Source organism: Girardinichthys multiradiatus, chromosome 1 (genome assembly GCF_021462225.1).
Source record: "Girardinichthys multiradiatus isolate DD_20200921_A chromosome 1, DD_fGirMul_XY1, whole genome shotgun sequence".
NCBI lineage: Eukaryota > Metazoa > Chordata > Actinopteri > Cyprinodontiformes > Goodeidae > Girardinichthys > Girardinichthys multiradiatus.
In genome coordinates, this window is record NC_061794.1 from 10,457,468 (window position 1) to 10,482,982 (window position 25,515).

At 38.4% G+C, this 25,515-nt stretch overlaps 1 protein-coding gene across 3 annotated transcripts in view; it reads right to left on the reverse strand.

The window, feature by feature from the left end:
- Positions 1–25,515, reverse strand: part of LOC124866209 (plexin-A1-like) — a 412,523-nt gene that overhangs the window by 189,941 nt on the left and 197,067 nt on the right. For 2 of the 3 annotated variants that reach the window (XM_047361910.1, XM_047361902.1), the window contains exons 5-8: positions 11,574–11,674; positions 9,735–9,858; positions 9,293–9,446; positions 7,256–7,355 (exon numbers count right to left, since the gene is read on the reverse strand). In XM_047361910.1, coding sequence (XP_047217866.1) covers positions 7,256–7,355; positions 9,293–9,446; positions 9,735–9,858; positions 11,574–11,674 — 479 coding nt within the window. Of the gene's footprint in view, positions 1–4,405; positions 6,914–7,255; positions 7,356–9,292; positions 9,447–9,734; positions 9,859–11,573; positions 11,675–25,515 lie in introns of those variants that run through there. The other variant, XM_047361918.1, reaches the window with a different exon arrangement.

Genomic DNA, 25,515 nt, shown 5'->3' on the forward strand with positions numbered 1-25,515 from the left:
TAACTCTTAGCATCCTGCAGAAACATTGTTTTAGTTTACAACACAAACTGCTGATACCTTTTTAGGTATTTGTTTGTGCCAGCTGAAAGAGGCTGCAGTCAGGGCGAAGGGTGTGCAAACCCCGGGGCAGTAAATCACACCCAGCTAGTTGTAGTATTGAATGACATTTTATTTATTTTCCTTTAACCTTTATTTAACAAGACAGGGCAATTAGGGAACGGTTCCTGATTGGTTATTTGGTTTATTTCATTGCTGCTCTGTTGCTCTCTTCAGTTTGGATCTCATTTTAGTGCAAGTCGAGGTGGAGACCTGCCTGACTAATAGAGGAAGGAGGAAAAAAGTCTGTGGATTAGCAATTATTAGGGGTCGACTTATTAAAATCAGCACCAGTTCTCCAGCTACAACTGCCAAAAAACAAAAAAGGAAAGAAAATAGGTGGGTGCAACAAGACATAATTAAAAAAGCATCAGTCAAATCTCAAAAGAACAAAGAAAGGCAAGCCATGAATAAATTAACATAAGAGCTCTTACCAGTAAGAGCTTGTCAGGCTTATTTCAACCATTCACTTGGGAGAGTGCTAATGCTACAAAGAAGCTGTCATTATTATAGAACTGCTTGTTGTCATAATGTATTAGAGCACATGATCTGACAAGAACTCTGACAGGTGCTCTTTAGTTGTTTGGACTAATGTTCGAAATAGAACCAACCCAAAAAACAAAGACCCTGAAAATTACAAATGTGCATATAGGATGACAACGTAGCAGTTCTATGTAATGAATGAGGCAAGCAATTTACCAGCCACCAACCTTAAGGCGTCGACATGTGGCAGTTACTGTAATCAAGGTAACGCATGGTTGTTTTTTTATTAGATCTGCCCTTTGGTTTAAAGTCCTTTAGTGAGGTACTGATGATGATGTACAAGATGTATGTAGCTTGACATAATTTACTGCTGCCCCTCTTCTACCTGTTGCTGAGGACTACAGGTAAGGTGGTGTTAGGAATAACCTTGATTACTATTACTTATACAGGTCCTTCTCAAAATATTAGCATATTGTGATAAAGTTCATTATTTTCCATAATGTAATGATGAAAATTTTACATTCATATATTTTAGATTCATTGCACACTAACTGAAATATTTCAGGTCTTTCATTGTCTTAATACGGATGATTGTGGCATACAGCTCATGAAAACCCAAAATTCCTATCTCACAAAATTAGCATATTTCATCCGACCAATAAAAGAAAAGTGTTTTTAATACAAAAAACGTCAACCTTCAAATAATCATGTACAGTTATGCACTCAATACTTGGTCGGGAATCCTTTGGCAGAAATGACTGCTTCCATGCGGCGTGGCATGGAGGCAATCAGCCTGTGGCACTGCTGAGGTCTTATGGAGGCCCAGGATGCTTCGATAGCGGCCTTTAACTCATCCAGAGTGTTGGGTCTTGAGTCTCTCAACGTTCTCTTCACAATATCCCACAGTTTCTCTATGGGGTTCAGGTCAGGAGAGTTGGCAGGCCAATTGAGCACAGTGATACCATGGTCAGTAAACCATTTATCAGTGGTTTTGGCACTGTGAGCAGGTGCCAGGTCATGCTGAAAAATGAAATCTTCATCTCCATAAAGCTTTTCAGCAGATGGAAGCATGAAGTGCTCCAAAATCTCCTGATAGCTAGCTGCATTGACCCTGCCCTTGATAAAACACAGTGGACCAACACCAGCAGCTGACATGGCACCCCAGACCATCACTGACTGTGGGTACTTGACACTGGACTTCTGGCATTTTGGCATTTCCTTCTCCCCAGTCTTCCTCCAGACTTTGGCACCTTGATTTCCGAATGACATGCAGAATTTGCTTTCATCCAAAAAAAGTACTTTGGACCACTGAGCAACAGTCCAATGCTGCTTCTCTGTAGCCCAGGTCAGGCGCTTCTGCCGCTGTTTCTGGTTCAAAAGTGGCTTGACCTGGGGAATGCGGCACCTGTAGCCCATTTCTTGCACACGCCTGTGCACGGTGGCTCTGGATGTTTCTACTCCAGACTCAGTCCACTGCTTCCGCAGGTCCCCCAAAGTCTGGAATCGGCCCTTCTCCACAAGCTTCCTCAGGGTCCGGTCACCTCTTCTCGTTGTGCAGCGCTTTCTGCCACACTTTTTCCTTCCCACAGACTTCCCACTGAGGTGCCTTGATACAGCACTCTGGGAACAGCCTATTCGTTGAGAAATTTCTTTCTGTGTCTTACCCTCTTGCTTGAGGGTGTCAATAGTGGCCTTCTGGACAGCAATCAGGTCGGCAGTCTTACCCATGATTGGGGTTTTGAGTGATGAACCAGGCTGGGAGTTTTAAAGGTCTCAGGAATCTTTTGCAGGTGTTTAGAGTTAACTCGTTGATTCAGATGATTAGGTTCATAGCTCGTTTAGAGACCCTTTTAATGATATGCTAATTTTGTGAGATAGGAATTTTGGGTTTTCATGAGCTGTATGCCAAAATCATCCGTATTAAGACAATAAAAGACCTGAAATATTTCAGTTAGTGTGCAATGAATCTAAAATATATGAATGTTAAATTTTCATCATGACATTATGGAAAATAATTAACTTTATCACAATATGCTAATATTTTGAGAAGGACCTGTAGATGAGCTTTCACACAGACCAGAATGATAAAGTATGAATGCTAATGTTTTCATTTTTCTTAGAATAGGATAATAATCCTCAGTGGCCTACAGTTTGACATGAAGTTTCATGCATGGGTTGATTGTGGTACATACTGGAACAGGAGCGATTAGATTGAAGCAGCCACACTTAGATTCAGGGTTCGACACCTGCTATTACACACTCTATCAGATTGACACCAGAATGCTGACACATAGTCTATTGATAAACACTCCCTTGCAGCGAGTACCAGACATAAAAACCATGTGTGACCTTCTTTCGGGGCTGTTTGTCACTTCAATCCCCAAGCGGGTTAAGGCCAGGAGCCGTCAGCGCTGATCTCTGTAACCATTCCTCTCCTTTATTTAGAATGGAAGTGTTAAGACTATAGAACAGTTTGAGAGTCATTCCTTTTAAGAGAAAGTGATTGTAAGTAGAGGTGACGGTTCTGGGGAAAGGAATTTGTGGGAACACGAGGCGTCTGTCCGCCACCAGGGTGCAGTAGCTCGGACAGTGGCAAAAAGAAGGCTACATTAATCCTTGTTAAAGCTGTAGTAGGGAACTTTTGTTAAAATGTGTTTTTTGCATATTTTTAAAAAGTGTCACTATGTCCTGACAGTACAATATGAGACAGAGGATCTGTGAAAAAATCAAGATCCTTTGACTCCTCATAGTGGTCCTACTGCCATTTGCTGAAATATGCCGCTCCCGGTCAGAAACAATCAATCAGAGCCAGGAGGAGTGTCTTAGTAGTGTCAATCAGGCTTCTCTAAGCGCTGCTCACACCCCTCCCGCACAGCGCACATACCAATGTTCAAGCCAAAGATTTCCATTGTGCTAGAGCTGTGGTAATGGTATGGACAATGTCAATGTAAACCATATCGTTGATGTTTCGTATATACCAGTGAATATCCCATTGCTGTTTATCCACCATCATCGGTGGCTCTGCTTACTAGCCTGTGCGTTCCCGCCAGGCTCCACTGTGGAGGAGGGCTGTAGCACAGCAGAGAACGAGGTGGAGGGACCTGTAAGGTGTGCTTGTTCAAATTTTCAGGCTACGTCCATGGTTTACTCAGAACTCCCCACTGCAGCTTTAAAAGAAAGACAAATTTGACAGTTTGAAAATATTTCAAAGGGAATAAACAGGAAAAATAATGGTGTGAAAGCTAAATAAATGCCCTCCATCACTCTTATTAAGGTACCAGTGTTTTAAAACTTGGCAAGCTATGTGTGGGATCTGTGTAATGCTACTATTCCACATAGACCATGAATAACATAAATTGCTAAGAATTGCAACATTGAAAAATTCATGAGGATTCTTGTAATGTTGCAAATATTCAGGTCCATTCTGTGATGCCCTACGATTTAGTTACAACAAAGTTAGGATAGATAAAGATAAATCAGGAGATTTGGCTTGATTCATGCTAATGTTTTCCAGAATTCAGTACTATTTACAATGATCTATTAATACTGCAAGAACGTCAAGAATCTGTTACGTATCAGTTTACAATTTGCTGAATGCATCTAAAAAGCAGGGACGATTAAATATACAATTAAATATACAATTTGTGGGATTTTCCATCAAGCTATAATAAAAAGTGATGAGGGACTAGCAGGAGTGAATGTTATTTGAATGATATTTGATGTTTAGATGTTAATTAGATGTTATGTTTTAAGTAATTATTTTGGCATTAAAATGTAAAAACTAAAGTGCTTGTTTTTGCACATCACATGTAATAAGAAACACAATTAATTATTTATTCAAAATAATTATTTATTTATTTTTTTGTTTTTTATTCAATGATTGCAAAATAATTGCAAAAGAAAATTATAATAATTGCAAGAACTGACTAAGAATTAAATACAATCAATTACAAATTTAGTAACATTACTTTTCAACTAGGAATCCTACCATTTTGACACTGTTGGTGATTCGTTTTATTGGTGGAATAGGGGCTTAAAGCAGTCACTAAAAATCTACAAAGTGTGTGCATAAAGGGCGGTTAAAGATCATCTAACTGGCCAAATATACTACTGGCAAACAAAGTGAGAATGCATGGCACCTGAAAAACGATACCAAACCATTCTTTGCGACTGCAACATTGCAAACATGTATATTCCGTTGATTCCTTTTTAAAAACACAAACATGAAATTTGAAGAAATGAAGAGCCTTGTTCAGACCTGGTCCTTGCATCTATTCTGGTGATCTGATTGCAGATAGATAGAGCTAAATATAAGTGTGATCCTACACAAGACAGACTGAGGATCCTTAATTAGTTTTACATACTTCTGGGAGATGCTTTGAAACCATCCACTCACCTTATTTGATTCCACACTGGACCTGTTTAGTATACAGCCCTGTTTAAATCCATTACTGCTAACTGCCACTTTAAATGATGAATCTTTCGGTGAGAATATTCTGGAGGGAGAATTATTTTTGCTTCTTTTTTATTGAAATGATAAATGGACTGAATTTATATAGTGGCTTCAAGCAAAACCAACTATTCAAGTGTTTTACACTAGACCCACATTTATCCAGACCCACTCAAATACATTCAAACATTCATATAGCAACAGGTAAGCAGCTTAGGGTTAAGTTTCATCCCCAGGGAAACATCAACACGAAGCTAGAATCAAACCCACAACCTTTAGACTTCAAGGCAACTTCTCCTCCCACTGAGCCAGAGTCATCCTGAATTACAGTTTGAAATCTTTAGAGCAGGAAACATGTTGTATAACTTTTAATACCTAATCATTTGGCATGTAAAACCTTTTGTATAACCTAATGCCGAGGTGTATGGCAAGGCCAGGTCTAAACGGGCCCTCAGTTGGATTGTTAAACTACTTAACAGAATCTTAAAATGCCATTGCTCAGTTTCCCTCTATAGACATAGCTAAAGCCGGGGTAAAAGTAAGCCGGTGTGGTTCGGTACTGTGTATCAATAAAAGATTTAGCGGCGGTAAAGCTCTCATTCAGAACTAGTCACGGGTGCACTTTGGCTCAGAAAATACAGCAGATGAGCTAGTGACACAAGTAACACAAGTAATCTGTTTATAAGTTGTTTTTTTTTTACCGTTTCTTTTTTTTATTGTTTCTTAACAGCCTGTGCTGTGTTTTGGAGCCTCAATGTTCTTGCCTTGCTTCTCTCCCCTCTCCTGACCAGCCTTTAAAATGCTTACCACTATGTTTAATGTTTTTCTGCTCGTTGCAAAATGTCGCAATTAAAATCAATGGTAAAGTGAATAGTTGTGTTTCATGCTATTTTGTTAGATTTTAACGAAACAGAACAGCTAAAAAAAAATGGCTTTTGCATCTGGAGCTGTCAACCGGCGGAGATTTCACTTAGCAGTCAGTAAGTGTGCATGCAGGTCTGCTTTCAAAACACAGCGGTTGCTAGGGGTTTCTCCTCTATATGTCGGCTATCAAAAAGAAAAACGGGGAAAACACGACAAAATAGTCAAGTATTTTAATTCAAATGGGAAAAAAAACAATGCAGAGAAAAATAACTTCTTTGTTCAAAAAAAGACAGAGTTTCCACACAAAATCTGAAAGCCAACTGATTAAGATTTTGAGCAAGCTGAGGATTAGGGTGAGGAGGTGCCATATCAGAAAAAGGAAATAGCAGCTGCAGGACCCCCAGAAACAAGTACAGGTGATAGTGCTAGGCCTGCTCCCTATCCCTCTAGTTGGACATAGGATCAATATGAACAGTTTAAAAGCAAAAATAAAACAGAACATTGTTTATCAATGTTTCATACATGCTAGCACCTTTACAATTAAATGTATTTTTTTCCAATATGTTTCTAATTTCTGACTTATTCATAAGTGTAGCCTAGAGTAAAATATTCAACTGTTTTTATTTATTTGAATTTGGACTTTGCTTTATTAAAACGCATGAAGCGAGTGAGAGAACAATATGAACCAACAAAGGTATTTGTAATAGTACCAGTAGGAATTTAAAACTACTTCTACCCCTGACTATAATAGATACCTAATAATAATACCTAACTGATAATAATTAATACAGTTTGTGTGAGACACCATGGACAACGACTTCAAATTAGAAAAGTTGTTTTAGATTTCCTTGACATCTTTACTTAAATAATGGACTCGGACAACAAAAACCTGTACAGACTGCTTTCAAATCAGTGTTGAAAAGTAATGCAGTATTACTTTACTCAAATTAGGAATAAATCACTTCCAAACACCATAAATGATGTCTTCTGGGCTTCCAAGCTTGGTTGCTCTTCTAGGCCCTGCATGGATGGGATTCGATTTATTATTTCACTCACCAGTACTCCCTTATTTGCCTGTGATCTAATTAACTAATTGATTTGTTAAAAGCCTGAATACATTGAATACCAAATAGGCACAGGTTGCAAGCTCTCCTCACTTCTCCCCATTGAAACAAAAATTACTTGTCAGCCAACATTTTAGCACCACAGAGTTTAGCACATCTACTTATTATTGTTTTTCACTGGTAGGCCTGGACGTTTAATATTACTGTCGCATGGGTTTTTAGGTTCTCTCATCATTTAACTTAGATTAAATGTAAAAAGATTTTTCCTCTTTTTTGTGTTTCGAAGCAGCTGACTTACGACTGGTGGACGCTGCAGTTGTAGAAGACAAACAAGACGCTGGCAAACTTCTTCCCAGTCTCTTTTGACTTCAGATACAGCCTTATTATACGTCGATCACCTAGAACGAAACAAACATTTGCTTTGTTTGACTCTCTTTTTTACAGCATTGCTTTATACCTCTTACACTGCTTCTGAATTTTAGTATCTGATTATCATCAACCACTGACAAAGCCTATATGACATGTACAATGTTGAGGTTTTCTACTATATGGCTATTAGAACAAGGCTCTTAGGACAGACATTACAGACATTTTTAATACATTTTTCATACATTAAACCTTTTTCAGTAAAATTACCAAAATTCCTAGTACAACTAAAGCATAGCAACCCTTCCAAACCCTGTCTATCCATGGATGGCTTATTGTTTGGCTATTTGAGGATTCTCAGCAGTTTAGCCTAGAAAGGTGAAAAGTTGACCTTTTTACCCCATATGACACGTTCAAATTTAGTCTAAACAGCTAAATTAAAAGTTGCCATAATGTTTTAGCTCATTTACATATAAAAATAGATGACTTTATGCAGTCACCTTTTCACCTTTCACTTTTCAATCACGTTTACCCTTTAATAAGATAGCATGCAAAGTTGTAATTTCAACAAAATCTTGCTCAGGTTAGAAATCTCTCAACATATTTCTCTGACATATTTATGATGGCAGACACAGTTTAGAAAAACACATTATTTACACACACAAAAACAGGTATAAAATATCAAGGTGTTGAAGTTCTTACTTTTTTTTACTTAATGTTGCCTTGAGTTAGCATTCGCCTGTTAGCCTCTCTGGCTAACTAGCAAAGATTGCAACACAACTGGCTAGCTACTTGAGAATCTTAAAAAAACACATTTAGTTACTGTGTGTACAATGTTTTCATAAATGGCCTCAGTATGGTTTATCTATAATTGTGCAATAACTAATTTTGCTAGCATTATCCGTTAGGAAAACGTGTAAAATCTCTCTTCTGGTTCACACATTTGCCAAAATATTTGCTCTTACACCCTAACCTGACACTAAACTCACCCTAACCTTGACCACCATACATAACTGTAAACACAAACTACTTTAACCAATTGTTCAACCACAACATGTTTTCCTTAAGATACTTTTACACTTTTTTTCTGACATTTCACATATGCTGTTATATCTAAAAGTGAGCTTTACATGTCTCAAAACATGAAAATAATTTTCTGTGAAACATCCAGTCCTGTTATGTCTACACAGTATGTGTCCCTCATGATGTGTTCTTGTTTTGTATAGTGTGTGTGTATTGGGATGAAGAGCGAAATATACAGTGTGTTACTCCATTTAGACAGAGTATGGTAAATTGTCAGTTTTTTCCCCATACGTAATGATTGCCTGATCATATTGGAATGAAAGTTTAATGTTCTATGAATGCCCCCAGATTAGTCCGATAATAGGTTGGACATCCCTCCCTTTGGAACCACTCCAAGCAATGTCTTTCTAAGATAAGTGGATCTTCATCAGTGCACACAGAACATCTGCATAGCATTTCATGTGAGTGATGATGATATTGGGTTTTGTCGCAACATTTCAGAAGCACTTAAGTAAACTCTGTGGCAGTGAGTGCAGCATTCAAATCATCTCTAAGTTGCAACATTCATGACATTAATACATGGCAGCCTGACTTAGTTGGGGATCAAATTGCATGTGTAACAGTGTCAGATGAAAAAAAGGTGATTATGAAGAAATATTTACTTCAAGCACCTGTTTATGTTATGCTGCTTAGAGTCCTCTGGGATTTAAGAGTCAGTAGCCAAATATTTCTCATATCTGCATGATCACTTGCAGATATTAATAACTTAACGGAGAAGGCACATGATGAACTAAACGTACAGGGTTATTGCTGTCAGAAAAGTGAAAAAGGGCACTGCGAAAGAAATTCCGAATAAATTATTTTGAACGATTTGGTAATAAGCAGTTAATGAATTTAATTATTAACCATGTACATAATTTTTTTTATCAAATAAACAATTGGTTACCCTGGTCTCGTGTTATAGGAGCAATTTCTTTCGTAGAGGGAGACAGACAGAAGATCCGTCCACTGTAGATGCGTCCTTCTGTCTCTACGTAGTCCTCGAAGGAGCAGTTCACTCCTGCAGACAGACTGGGCACGTTCTGCGCCTGAAGCACCAACTAGGAAGCAAGACAAAAATCAGAAAAGATGAGCTAAAGCAGAAATTTAAATCAATATACTTCATTACTGATGCCCCTGCAGCAGAAAAATGCTGCTCTGATATCAGTTTTCAGCTCCAACCTAAAATGATAGCTCGTGATAACACATCAACAAGCTTTTTTTAATATCGTTTTATATCCCTTTCCCTGTCTGTCTTTGCTGCTCGAGCTCTCCTAACATACAAACACACAATAAATACAGTCCAGAAATTGTTAAAGATCTAACAAAATTTGAAAGTGTCTGTGTACCTGCACTTCTGACATGGTGACAGAGACCGTCTCAGGGTGGACGGAAAGATGAACACACTGCTCCACTCTTGTGGTAAAACGCTGAGGCTCCTCTGCTCGCTCGCAGCGATCCCTCCTCGAACATCTATCACAGGAGATTATCCTACCATCACATCTCTGTCTTAAAGATTCTCAGCACCATATTCATATATGTTGTTTGAACTCAAATTAACACCATTTATCTACTGTCCTTATTAAGTAATAGTTCTCTACAAGCTTTATGCCAGTACCCTTTTTCAACTGGGAAGCATAATTTGTTTCTGTTTCTAAAGCTACACGCATCTGAGTTGGTTAGGAGTGAAGATCTCACAAAATTATTGATCCAGTGTATTTACAAAAACAAGAGTTTCAGATGAAGAGCCTGTTTATTAGTGTGTGTAGAGATGCATGGAAATTAGAAATAAATTAGGAAAGTGCACATAAATAACTTGTATTTCAAAAGCTGATCCCTGCAATTACTGGAATATGTCATGTTAAATGGTGCCAAGGGAACCAATTCAGCACTTTTTAAAAGGCTGTGATAGATCTGCAGGAGCCGAACCAAAACTAAAATATGTATGAATGTTTACAGTGGTTCTTGTGTAAGGTCCTAGTTGTAAAAAAATGTCACGCATACACCTATATCTGAAGTACTGCGTAACATTCCATACATGTCAACATACCTGGAAAGAGTGCATGCTATACATTCCAGTAATGATTGACAGCAGCTGCTCAGTCATGATTTATCATGATAGAGCACCTCATTCGATAGCTCTAAATACTTCTATATACAGAACTTGAGAACAGGAGGTAGCCCCTTTAGTTTTATTTTTGGATTACTGGATACAGTGCTTTGCAAAAGGAATTTATTTGTTTAAGGGGAATGTTACAACCTCAACTTTCAATGTATTGAAATGGGAATTTCATGTAATGGACCAAGGATGGTACAAGGATAAAAACTTGAAATGTTTGTCGCACACTTGTATGCATCATGCCTTACTTTAATACCCCAAAATAAAATCCACTGAGTAAAGAGAGTCCACCTGCGTGTCTAATTTATTTTCAGTGTTAATACAACTATTCTGAAGGCCTCAGAGCTGACACCAGCGCTCCCTTATTTGTTTGCGCAAACCTCTGCTTTAGTGTGAAGTCTTTTGCAGATAGTTTTTTTTTCAAGATTGTATTGCAATGCTTCCTCCCATTAACTCTGACCAGCTTCACCATCCCAGAACAGTGTTCTGTGAGATATTCTAAACTTTGACACCTAACCCTGCTCTAGACCTCTCCACAGTTTATTCCCTGACCTGTCTGCTTGGTTGGTCCTCATCAGGCTACAGTCTGTTTACTGATGTCCTCTAGCTGGCTTTATAATTCAGTTTTATTCAGTTTTATTTGTATAGTGCCAATTGACAACACAATGAGATTAGGTCAAGTCAAGTCAAGTTTACTGATATAGCAAAAAAATAACTTTAAAAAGTTATCAGATCTAAATATAAAAGCATTTCCAGGCCTAAGTCTAAGTGTCGAATATACATATAAATTTTCTTTCAAGTGGGAATGCAGTGAAATACTTTAAAGCAAGCATAAGCTTTAAAACATAAATTTATTAATGATCTGACAGGTCAGTTAGATATCCCTGAAGGACCTCAAACGATGACAAGTTTATGCTGCTAATAAGAGAAAAACCTATAAGAGGGTAAAAGCGATAATTCTAGGAATATATCTAACTGGCTGGTTAAAAGCAACAAAAACTGAGCAAATACATCTTTAGAGTATGTACTTAATCCATAAAAAACAGCCAAACTGTGAATATGTACTCACATGTTATGTAGCACACACCAGCCACAGTGAGGGTCTCCTGATCCCAGGCAGTCTCTACAAGAAGTGTACTGTTCACAACTTTCCACTGGCACATGGGTGACCTGGAAGAAAATAATAAAAAATAAAAAAACTTAACATAACATGCAAATATTGTTGGAACAATCCAATAGACTGCGATGCACTGGCGACCAGTCCAGGGTGTACCCTGCCTCCGGCCCATAGACAGCTGGAGATAAGCACCAGCTACCCCGTAACCCACTATGGAAGAACAGTAGAAAATGACTGACTGACTGACAATCCAACAGACTAAATATGGTAAGGACTAACCGGACATCCCGCAGGAATATGCTACTCCTCTGCAGCACTACCACTATCATTTGACAACATCAAAATTAAAGGCTTAGTTCAGATTTTTTCCAAAGATGCATTTCCTTCTTCAACAAGCTTGTGATAATATGAAATCTTTCTACAATTGGGGAAAATATTATACATAAACCCACTTCCAAAAATCCAAACTAACCATTTGATCTGCCTTTATTTCAACAAACTGTATCTATGTGCATGGTCAAAGTACCAAGTTTAAATTGCATTGGATTTAAAAGTGCCGTACCGCTTCTCAAGAAAAGCAGTTCCAAACAAAGAAAAGGTGAATTTTTGTTAAAACTTTCAAACACTCTAAAGCTGCTGAACCACTGGTTCTTATCATGCCACATTGGGTGGCGTATCCAAAAAAAACATGTTTAATTTAAGCTTAAACCTAAATAAATGGGGCAGTTTGTAAAACAAGTTCTTTTTACAGCATAAATTGAATAATATCAGAAAAATTTGTTAGATATCCCCAAAGTAGTCTTTATCAACTGGTAGGTGCCAGCCCAAAAGTGGGTTGCAGACCCGCTTTCAGTAGGTTGTGGACCTTTGTCTGAACTTGTATTTTCAAACTCCTTACAAAAGGTGCTGATAATTTCCTGAGTTGACACCCAAAGTTTGGCACCATAGAAGAAAATGTAGAAAGTTTATTTACATCTGCTAAACGAGGATGGCAAAATACAGGTATGAAGCAGAATATATGGGATAATATTTTTCTGATAAACAAACTGATGACAGCTACATTTATCAACATGGAAATCGCAATGTTGCTAAGCAACAAAGAAAGTCAGCAAGTTAAACGGGGCTGTCAGCGAGTCAGGTGGTGCTGCCATGATGAAATCCCAGAAGGTAAGCCTCTCTCAGTTATGGAGCTCCAATGTGATGAGCCAAAATCCTTCCCATGCTACTTTAGATCCTACCATTAAACACTACCTATATCTGAGAGTGTGGCTTCCCAGTTATGGTTTAGCTGAAGACAAAATCACAGAAACATAGTGGTCATTAAGCATGACCTCAGAGCTGCTTCGCCCAATATCACTCCAGACTTTGAGGCTCTTATCACAACAAAAGACTTGCTTAATTATCCCATCAATTCCTGCAAATTTAAGTTTATGATGTTAGTGTTAAACCCAAGGTTAAATCTAGTGCTGCCTACGTTCTTCCAAAGTACAATATTTTTTACTCTTAATCTGCTGATAAGAGATCAGAAAATACAACTTTGTAAAGCATAACTTGAATTGCAAGTAACTTGAATTGCAAGTTTTCTCCATCCATTGTTTTAATTGGTGGATACAAACTGTAGTGAATAAACAGATTTTTTCCCCATAGTGCATTGTTTGTTATAGTTCCAGTGAGAGGATTCTCAGCTAAACTTTATAATTTGATTTTTTTAAATAATTTTAATAGCTACACATTTATCATGTATTTTGCATGAAAACAGCAACAAAGTCTGTTAAAAATGATTGTTTGTGAATGCTCTGATTGTTATGTCAGCCTTACGATCAACGCTTGAGTAAGTGACTGAAATAGAAAAAAATTACTGACTGAAAAAGGACCTAGATTTGGGTTGTGGTTTGTCAGTAAGTGGTGTTGGTGGGTCCCAAACCCTGACCATTAAAGAACCACTGCCTTAAAGCATCTCCTCAATGAAGATTTGCTGCTATGTAAACATATTGGGTGCACACACTGAGATGAAAGATGGAAAATCTAAAGTGTGATACTAGACGGCCACTACATACTACTGTATAAGTCCCTCCGAATGTTAAAGAAATATTTATCTGGAATAATCTGTCAGGAAGGCCAGAATCCCTGTTGTTTTAGCCACTTCAAGCATTCAGTATGCTGAGGTGAGTGAATCTTCATCAGTGCACACAAAGATAATACATTGTATAGCATGAGATTAGGTAATATTACAATGTGGTCACTGTTATGAGATGTGAATAGCATATAAATAATGTTTGGAACTATGGCTCAAATGTGTGATATATATGGTGTCTCTAAGTTGAGGCCTAAAGTGGTGTTTACGGTATATGTATTACAGTATCAGAGACGAGGCTAGAGCATTAGTGTGACTGGGATAGAACGATCCATTCAGCTTTCGATTAATAAAATATGGTTTAAACTCCACACGAAGCACAGAGAACAAATACAAAAAACAGACAAAAAAGCCCTTTTGCTTCATTTTTTCAGTTTCTTTATTAGTCAGACTTCAATACAATTTCACATCTAATTCATTATGTGTTTGCCTCTCCAGTGTCAACTTTAATTAACATTTCTTTTTCAGTCTCTTGGAAGTGTAGTGTGGGTTTGCCGCAAAACATTTTAACAGCATAAACAGCAGTGAAGGTCAGCTTTACGGGAATATTTTTCTTTTATGTTAGATTCCCTTCAAAGTTGATAATGCATTCTTTTTGAACAGAAATTTAAACTTCATTTACTTTTTTTATTAGCTTATCTTTCCTACGCCCCACAGATTTCTGGGAGCATCTAAATGTAATTGTGAGTAAGTATCCATAAATTCAAAGCACTTGAAAACAATGAGCTACTGTACTTGATACCGTTAAGATAAACATCACTAACTACAATGGGACAGAAATTATCATTAGGAAGCCCACAGAAATTGGTCCTTGCAGATATCATTTAACAGACTAGTACAATGCTTCTGTCTACATTGTCATCTGCTGTCTAACCTGCAAGAAATTCAAACATGCTTTGAAATTCTGGCAGGTTTTAGAAAACTCTACAAGGCAAATCATTTCCCTTTAGCATACTTTCCTAAATGTCTAAATCATACCTATGAGGAAAAAGGTTTAATCCACACCAATATCCATATGGTGAATCTCAATTTGCAGAATGCTATTTGCCAGTGACAGGTGGATTGGCAGAAAGAAAGCTGCCTCAGGCAAACTCGTACTCAAGAACCGAGACCATTGGGAAGGCTACATCTTGGCCCAAAAACAGACTTTGAGACAAGTTATCTGGGGCATCTGTTAAATTCTTAAAAACATCATTGACCACCTAACACACATTCACTCACATGGTGTCATGCACATGTGTACACATGCATGTCTAGTTGCTTCATTTGGTAATGTATAAAATCAATAACACAGCAGAAGCAGGAGGCACATGAGATGAGCTGTAGTGAGTCTGAATTCTAACACCGGCTGCAGGCAGATGCTTCCAGAAACCTTCATGGGGAAATTACCATTGCCAACTACTTCATTCAACTTTTCAAACTTCAAAGAGTAAATCATGCTGTTATAACCAGATTTTATTGGACAGTCATTGTATAATTGATCAAACACCATGCAAAGGCTGACTGTTATGACAATGTATGTCAATAATATGTGTATTATTCAATATTACATCAATGTTAATTCCAATGCTAATGCTAACTAGCTAGCTAACAATACCAAATGTCTACCATGCTCCGTGGGTTTTTAATTATGTTACATTTGAGTCACATTTTTTCTTCATATTAATGCAAAAACATTTGCCTGAAAGTGAATGGAATGCAAGCTTCTTCAAACCTCTACAAGCGCATTTAGAAATTCATGTCATATATTTAGTGATTTTCATGTTGGAAATTTGAATTCTGAAATTTGACAGTATAGGGGCTAAATTCCATAATTTAATATCTGCAGGTAGGGCTAAGGTGATTTTGTATCTTAACTACACAACTGTTGTGAATGAAAGTGTTTAAAGTATTTATATAATTGTGACATCAGTAGCACATTTATAGAAAATTCTCCTGTTAGATGTGCAGATTTGGTATTTTACAGTGATGTTTACATTGAAACTAGAATTTTCACAAAACAAATACCTTGTGATGTGAGCTGACATAAAACCAGAGAATCACGTTAAACAAATGTTCTTGTAGATCTTTATACTTGTTTGTAACATTACATCCAGCACACAAGACCACATGATATACGACACTGGGTTCACGAAATTGAGATAAGGCTTTAACATTATTTTTTGGGAAAACTATGGACCCAATGGTTCTTTCTATTTTTCATAAAAATAATAGGTTTTACGGATTACAAACTGTACTTCAAAGAATCTGTAATTATTGTAAAATAATTCAGTCCAGGTTTGAGATTTTTATATGTCGGGGTTTTCAGTCTAATGTGGTTGTCTGATTGGATTCTCTAAAGTATATGCCAACAGTAGATCTTTGTACAATTCTTACAAATAACTTAATTTCCCCACTGCATACCCAAAATGCTTCTGATGTGCAGTCTTCACCATTTCAATCATACAACTGGAAAACAGCTCAACAACTTCTTCCTGTCACAGATATGGGGTGTAATGCTTAAAAACTCAACTTCATATCTGAGACATGTGATAAAAGCTCAAACTAAAACAGTAACTAAATCAAACTTCACAAGACAATCTTCACTTTCAAGTGAAATATTTTGGTATTTTACTTTTAAGTGATAAAATGTCAAGAGGTAATATCTCTACTATATGCCACAGGGAAGAAATTTTCTGGTATATTATAACTACCTAAAAGTGTAGATCTTGTGATTGTTAATTTGAGGCAACACCACTTTCTCACACATTGTCAAGAAATTGGATCATTCGGTAGCAAAACTAGACCTGAGTAATTAGAAAACTATACTCTACTCCTCTGCCGTGGGCCTTCTGTTCCAAATTATTTGACACAATATGCTATTTAAAGAGGATATTGAAAGAGCTCTCACACAAACATGAAATCTCCCACCTACTACCCAAATTCCCTCAATTTCACCCTCAGTTTCTACATCCTCAGGTTCTCTGTGTCACTGTAATGTACAGATGAACACAATGCCTTATAGCAGATTCATAGCATGGTAATAGTAACCTGTGTCTGAAGGCCACTGTAATGCAGCCATCAGTAGGCACGAGCCTCTCACAGGACACCAAATGGCAGCAAATTGCAGTCATTATTTGTGGCTACAAAAATACCATGCTGGTAATATAGCCCATCTGATAAAGGGGGAGGCAGCAGCGGGACAAAAAAGCCAGCTACACTCAAGCACAATAGCCGGAGAGATGAGTTTATTCAGCAGAGCTTTGTGATAGGAGGCTGGATGATGTATTCCGATGGAAAAGTTCAATTATTGAGTTTTAGAAAACACATAATGGGGAGGGTAAGTGGGAGATGCTCAGCCAAAGACTTTTTGTCTTCCTCTAGGTGGCACAAGATTGAGTGTCTGTGTTTGTGAGGGAACTGTAAGTAAGTAAGCACCACCTATTTATATTAAATATGGCGTTTTCATCTCCGGCCCATTTGTGGTTGCGAAGGGGAACACATCCATCTGCGGACAGGGGATGGAGGTGGATGGTGAAAGGACAGGGGAATTACAGCAGAAGGTAGCGGAAGACAAAAAGAATGAGATCATGGTGATGGGGGGTGGGGGGGACATGTTCATTTAACAATTCACTTTGGCTTTCCGTTGATAATGGACAGTGTTTGTGGATGAAAACAAACCTCCAATGCAATTCCAATTTATTTATTCTATTTTGTACCACAGCAGAGGGAAAAAGAGAGAGCAGAGGAGATGATGAGGGGAGTTTATTACAAATAAATAACAGCTACAAATGAGCCTCTCTCATTTTGGTCACGAAAGAGAGGCTCTTAATTTGCCTAGTGGCAGATGAGAGCAGGAAGGGGGACGTGGGCAGAAGGACAGAGGGTGGGCGCGAGGTATACAGAGAAGGATAGATGAGAAAGACACACAAATGTAATTGCAAGTGTTGTTTTATTCCACATATGGGGCACCCCATTTGGCCGCAGCCAGCTGTAGTTGCAGGCCTTGGTGTGATTGTTCCATCTGTATAATATAGTGAAGAATATAAGGTGCTATCACAACAAAATAGGCTGATGGATGGCTTATTCTGCCAGTGAGCTGAGTTCGGAGACCGCTGTACAAACACAACCATGTTACCGGTAACACAGAGCAGATATGCAATTTGTGGTAATACACTAGGCTGACATATTTGACCATAAGGTGGTTTTAACAACCAAAATATGAAGCGGCCAATTGCAATTCAGACTACATGCACACAGGCACACGAGAAAAAAAAATCACCTTTTCACTTACAAAAAATACATTTTCTATTTTTACATCCTTCTTCTATGAGCTCATCTGTCTTGAATTTGGTTTGACATACCAATTTGGTTGGATCACATCAAACCACATACACAATCCTAGAAGAACCATGTGAGATGAGAGGGAAATGTAGCACTTTTGTAAAAACAATAATATTATTACACCTTTATATTTGAAAAGCCCACTGGAGTTTAAAGCTTTTTGGTCAACACATCTAGAAGTAGCCATGTTCCACAAAAAGGAGAGCACAAGCAGCATTTTATTTAAATACAACACACTGATCTATATTACCCAGATCTACTTGTAATATGAAACAGTAGCCGCAACAATTAAACAAGGCCCAAACATTTTTTTTAATTTCCAGTGAAATTTTAAGCATTGTCCATAGGTCATTCAAACCGTCTGATCTAACCCTTACAAATGAGTTTTAATAATGTTTGGGATTCAATCTTAACACCAATTTATGGTCACATTTCAATAATCTGACAAAAAAGTAAGTCCCCCTTGAATAAAAGGAAATTAGTTCAAGTAAAATCCAGGAACCAAAAAAGGCTCAAGTCTGCCTGTCCAAGGTAAAGTGAATTTGACATCACCACACCAAGAAAGAAGCAGCAGCTCCAAAACTGAAACCCAGCTGCAGTTGGCTCCTTGAAAAAACCAAACACCTTCTGAGGGATAACGTTATGAACACATAAGACAAAGACTGAATTAGTTGGCCACAATGGCAAGAAGAACATTTAAAGGAGCCAAGGTAGAGCAAACCGTATTAAACCAGAGCAGCTGTCAAGCCTGGTGGTGGTAGCATCATGCTAAGTGTCTGTCTCAATGTCAGCGAAATTTATCAATTACACTAAATGAATAAAATAATAAAAACAAGCTCCAAATTATCAAACATCTCCTCAAATCAACATTTAGATGATGGACTCAGCTGGGTCTTCCAACAGAACAAAGATGCCAAACACATCAAAACTGGTTTCGGAATGAATAAAGCAGACTAAAGTTAAACTCCTGGATCGGCCTTTGCCTCAAACCCATTGAAAATTCATGCACCGTTCTTAAAAGTCAGCAAACCAATTAGCTAAAATGATCTGTACCATCTCTCATAGGAACAGGGGTCAGATATCCACCCAGACGTATACCAGGACCTTGTTAATGGCTTAAACAGACATGTAGTTTCACTGCAAATCGCTAAGGTTTTTTTAAGTCAATGATGAGGGAATATATTCTGACTGGAAGAGAGATTGAATACTTGGTCAGTTGGATTTACATCCTGAGGGAGTGCTGTGCTGACGATACTTAAAGGTGTTTGAATATAAATCAGTTCTGGCTTGGCAGAACAGTGGCTAGCATCCAGTTGGAAGATTGTAATTTCAAGCTCTGGCACTGCGACATATCAGACTGCCCTTGGGCTAGACAGGGAATCAGGTCCCTTTAAATTAAAGTGGGCTAAATTCCTTTTAGCTTAAAATAACATAAAATAATGAGACAGCGACCGAGGCGCATGCTGGGAACTTATGTTTTTGTTATCTTTCTATAAATTTACATTTACATTAAATTTACATTTACTATGTTCTCACCTGGCTTATGAACAACTCAAGAACACTCTTTAAAGTGAGACAGAAATTCTCCATTCACCCCTAGTGAAAGCATCTTTTTTGGCAATTATGCCTTCACATATCTCTAACGTCCTTGTGGAAGTTGATAAGACGCTCATGGTTTGACCTGCAATCAATAGTTAAAGCATTGGGAAAAAACTCTAGTCACATTATGTAGCCGACATTCTGAATTTTAAACTCAAAAACAATTCTTAAGATTTAGAAATGCCTGAAATAAGAGCATATTTAAGGGCAACAAATAGCAACTTACCCTAAACATAAATCCTAATATTCTACGCTTTTTCAAATGACTCAGAAACTTGCTGACAGCGGTGTTTTCAGTCTCTGTCCTCTTCTCATTATCCTCCCAGTCACCGCACGTCTTCACCAACATTTTTAGCAACTTCAGAGTTGGACAAACACCAAAGAAATTGCTTTAAAGGCAGTGTGCAAGAGTCTCTTCTCGCTGACCTCCAAGTGCAGTAAATGCTGACTGAGTTTAATACGAACCCTCTCTAATGTGGTGCCAGGGCTAGGGTTTCCCCACCATGCACTACAATACATTTCTGCACTGTAGCTAAATCAATACATGAAGGTATATAATGGTCATAAGACCATTATACCAGTTTTCCAACACCCCCCCCCCCCCCCCCCCCCCAAGCAGCATGAGGCTGTCTGTATGGGTTTGTGTGTGGGGTGTGGGGGGGTGTTTGCCGACGGGTCACCTTACAAAAGCTGTTTTACAGGTAGGAATGCTTGACCTTGCCCTCCAAGTTCGGAAGTGCAACTCTGCAGCCATAACATTACAACAGAGAAGATATCTGAGACATGACCTACTGTACATGATTTAGATTAAAAAAATAGCAAAGACCTCGGGCTCTTTTCTTCTGTAATGTGAGAGAACAGCTCATTATCTGGGGAACCAGTAAAAAAAAGATCATCTAATAGCTGCGTGTTAGAAGTAAGGCTTGTAATAACATGATAAAGAAGGCATCTGGTACAAAGGTACAGTGGAAATCAATAGATTATGAGCTGTAATCCACTTAGTCACTTGCTTTAAAGTAATTAGGTGATGTCATCCACAGGGACATGCAGGATAACAGAAATATTCCCCTCTATGTGACGTCAACAACAGAGAGCGATGATAGGATGAAAAATCTCTCTTTTTTTATTAGACTGGAACAATTTGAACATGAAACGGGGAGAAAGCAGCAATGATAAAACTGATTTAGTGCCAATGTTCATTTTTATGAACACAAGAAATAATGAGATATCATTGCGGAGACACTAAGAGATAAAAAGATGGCGGCAGACAAAGATACGTAGTAAAAAAAAAAAAGAAAACATGGTGAAAAAAAATGTCCTAGGCCTGGACTTTACGTACAGCACATACACAAGGAGAGGCATGTATAAATCTATGGAGCGCTAATCGAAAACCCTTGTCTTGCAGTGAATCAGTTTTATGTTTTCTCGCTCTGTCTGTGCAAGCTCAGATGTGAGTCCACACTGCCCATATTGATATGTGGTCTGTGTGCGGGAGCTCAATGCATCGCATTTAATTACAGCCAAGTGAATATGGGAAAAGGTAAATTGCTCTGTCAAGCTGGGGAATTGGGTTCTTGATGTTGGAACTCTCATCACTTGGCATTTCTATTATTCAACATTGAGAAAGAAATGGAGGAATGAAGACAATGGGAGGAAGAAGGGGTGGAAAAACAGGGCACTTTTAAAAGTGATCTTCACAGAGTCTCTGCATATGAGGAGATTTCAACTGAAATGATGAGAAAAGCTCAAATTCTCATGTGAGGTTCCCAAAATACATCTTCTTTAACTTAGATCAGTCATGGCTGCTTTTATATTAGGGCTGTTGACGTGTTTAATTAATTTAAACAAATTAACTACCAACGCCACCGTGCAGTGCTACCAAATGCACGGCGGCGCAGTTGGTAGCACTGTTGCTTTGCAGCAAGAAGGTCCTAGGTTCGATTCCTGTCCAGGGGTCTTTCTGCATGGAGTTTGTATGTTCTCCCCTTCCATGCGTGGGTTCTCACCGGGTACTCCAGCTTCTGCCCACAGTCCAAAAACATGACTGTTAGGTTAATTGGTTGCGCTAAATTGCCCTTAGGTGTATGAATGAGTGTGTGCTTTGTTGTTTGTGTGTAGCCCTGCGATGTACTGGCGACCTGTCCAGGGTGTACCCCGCCTCTCGCCCATAGACTGCTGGAGATAGGCACCAGCTTCCCTGCGACCAACTATGGAATAAGCGGTAGAAAATGACTGACTGACTTACTAATTTAAAACATGCCTCGTAAAGTAGTGAACCCCTTTCATCTTCTCAATTAATTCCCCGTGCGACATAGAGTCGCACTATCTCAAGCAGTTATTGTGTGAGATGCAGGGTACACCCTGGACAGGAGGCCAGTTTATAACAGGGCGAGACACAAAGGATGAACACCCATGCTCTCAGCTAACAGAAATTTAGAGAGACCATTTACCTAACATGCATGTTTGTGGGCTGTAAGAGGAAGCTATAAAGTCTATCAGCTGTCAGTCTGTTGTGTTTGTTAGCCAGAAAACGCTTTGAACTTTTCTACTGATTGAAAATAAGACAGTCGTTGAAAATGTTTCGGCTGTGAAAACTACAGACAATCACTGTTTGGCTAACTGTGGAGTTGTCTACAGTTGTATGTTCTACTTTGTCATCAGCTTCTCTCTAAGCTGTAATTCAGCTGGATATAATGGTAGGAAACTTTGTAATTTTCCCATAAGTGTGGAGTTTTCTCCTGTTATATTAATCAGAGTAACACTCCCCTTTTCCACCTGTTGCTGTGAGCTGTCTAGCAACTGTGAATTATGGCTAAATTCGGGTTTTGTTTGAAAAGACTGTTGGCTGTTACAAGTTATTTTCAGCAACAAAAAAGGACAATCATCTTTGCAAGCAGAGGTATACAATCTTTCAAACTTTTTCAGGTAAGCTATTTGTGAAACCAGTATCTGCAACATACTAGATGCGTTAGCATGTCTGTTGAAAAAAAACAAAAAACATAAAGTAATAACAATGTAATAATAATTTTATTTTAATATTACAGTAAATTTAAGACAATGCCCGCAACTAAAAGATCCAAATTATGACTTTAAAAATAAAAATTAAAACTCTATAATCCAGATACTTGTCTTTGCTCATATAAATACCACCCTTAACTTTGGTCTATACTGTGACATCCCTTCTTCCATCATACTTTCTACTATGTGAAGCTAACACATGTGTAGAACAAGAAGAGTACTGCAAATATTAGGCAGGGAGAGTTAGAAAAAATAACTGAGCATATTGTAGAAGCCAATTATTTCTTCCCACCTTCTCAGCTCTAACCCACTAGCACTCTCAATCTGACTGGACTGTCAATTTGGTCAACATTAAAGTTTAAAAAGTGAAAGGTTATTATCTGCTCCCCAAAAACATGGTTGTCTCTCATTTTCCGGCTGGGACAGAGACAAAATGGCATAGAACATGTTCAACTCTAAACAAATCTGACTAGTGCAAGAGGAAATGGCAGAAACAGATGGGGCTGCAGAGGTAATGTATCAAATAATATGACTCATGACTGCCTAAAAGTAACAGACACATATTACAACACCACAGTATTTGTCATCAAAGTGAAGTTAGTCTTGCAAAATGCTATCAAGGGGCTCCCAGCATATGACTTTATCTAGTGAAGTAGGTGCATGCTAATATTATAAGCAACATAGATGACAATGTGAGTTTTATGGCTGACACCCTGCATCTATGTTTGAGACTCTTATTTTGAAGTAAAAAAGGAAATAATTCTTAAGTTGTGTGGACTACTAAAGACATCTCATTGGGGTGGCTGACAACATTTGGTTACAGAAGCATAGGAAAAACAAATGGTAACAAAAGAACAGCCTCAGGTAATACTGCAAAAGGCTAATAAATAGCAGCTAACAACGCAACAACAAGTTAGAAAGCTCCAAAGTAGATGCTATCAGTGGTAGACTAAATGGATATGTTGTTGTTTGTTTGTTTTTTTAATGGTTTTTTTGCACTAACCAGACATAATTCCAACACAAGAATAACAATTTTAAATTCTCTGTTTTCTTTTTCATAGAGGTCACCTTAGAATTATATACAAAATCAAAAATCTTAAAACTGGAAGGTAATTCAGAAGGATTCGCCTTTCGTGCTGGTGGATGTTTACCAGGTTGTAAGTAGAGCTTTAAAATGCAAAAAGAAGAAATGGAAGAAAGAGACGAAACAATTAGAATACAGGTCCTTCTCAAAATATTAGCATATTGTGATAAAGTTCATTATTTTCCATAATGTCATGATGAAAATGTAACATTCATATATTTTAGATTCATTGCACACTAACTGAAATATTTCAGGTCTTTTATTGTCTTAATACGGATGATTGTGGCATACAGCTCATGAAAACCCAAAATTCCTATCTCACAAAATTAGCATATTTCATCTGACCAATAAAAGAAAAGTGTTTTTAATACAAAAAACGTCAACCTTCAAATAATCATGTACAGTTATGCACTCAATACTTGGTCGGGAATCCTTTTGCAGAAATGACTGCTTCAATGCGGCGTGGCATCGAGGCAATCAGCCTGTGGTACTTCTGAGGTCTTATGGAGGCCCAGGATGCTTCGATCGCGGCCTTTAGCTCATCCAGAGTGTTGGGTCTTGAGTGTCTCAACGTTCTCTTATCAATATCCCACAGATTCTCTATGGGGTTCAGGTCAGGAGAGTTGGCAGGCCAATTGAGCACAGTGATACCATGGTCAGTAAACCATTTACCAGTGGTTTTGGCACTGTGAGCAGGTGCCAGGTCGTGCTGAAAAATGAAATCTTCATCTCCATAAAGCTTTTCAGCAGATGGAAGCATGAAGTGCTCCAAAATCTCCTGATAGCTAGCTGCATTGACCCTGCCCTTGATAAAACACAGTGGACCAACACCAGCAGCTGACACGGCACCCCGGACCATCACTGACTGTGGGTACTTGACACTGGACTTCTGGCATTGTGGCATTCCTTCTCCCCAGTCTTCCTCCAGACTCTGGCGCCTTGATTTCCGAATGACATGCAGAATCTGCTTTCATCCGAAAAAAGTACTTTGGACCACTGAGCAACAGTCCAGTGCTGCTTCTCTGTAGCCCAGGTCAGGCGCTTCTGCTGCTGTTTCTGGTTCAAAAGTGGCTTGACCTGGGTAATGTGGCACCTGTAGCCCATTTCCTGCACACGCCTGTGCACAGTGGCTCTGGATGTTTCTACTCCAGACTTAGTCCACTGCTTCCGCAGGTCCCCCAAGGTCTGGAATCGGCCCTTCTCCACAATCTTCCTCAGGGTCCGGTCACCTCTTCTCGTTGTGCAGCGTTTTCTGCCACACTTTTTCCTTCCCACAGACTTCCCACTGAGGTGCCTTGATACAGCACTCTGGGAACAGCCTATTCGTTCAGAAATTTCTTTCTGTGTCTTACCCTCTTGCTTGAGGGTGTCAATAGTGGCCTTCCGGACAGCAGTCAGGTAGGCAGTCTTACCCATGATTGGGGTTTTGAGTGATGAACCAGGCTGGGAGTTTTAAAGGCCTCAGGAATCTTTTGCAGGTGTTTAGAGTTAACTCGTTGATTCAGATGATTAGGTTCATAGCTCGTTTAGAGACCCTTTTAATGATATGCTAATTTTGTGAGATAGGAATTTTGGGTTTTCATGAGCTGTATGCCAAAATCATCCGTATTAAGACAATAAAAGACCTGAAATATTTCAGTTAGTGTGCAATGAATCTAAAATATATGAATGTTAGATTTTCATCATTACATTATGGAAAATAATGAACTTTATCACAATATGCTAATATTTTGAGA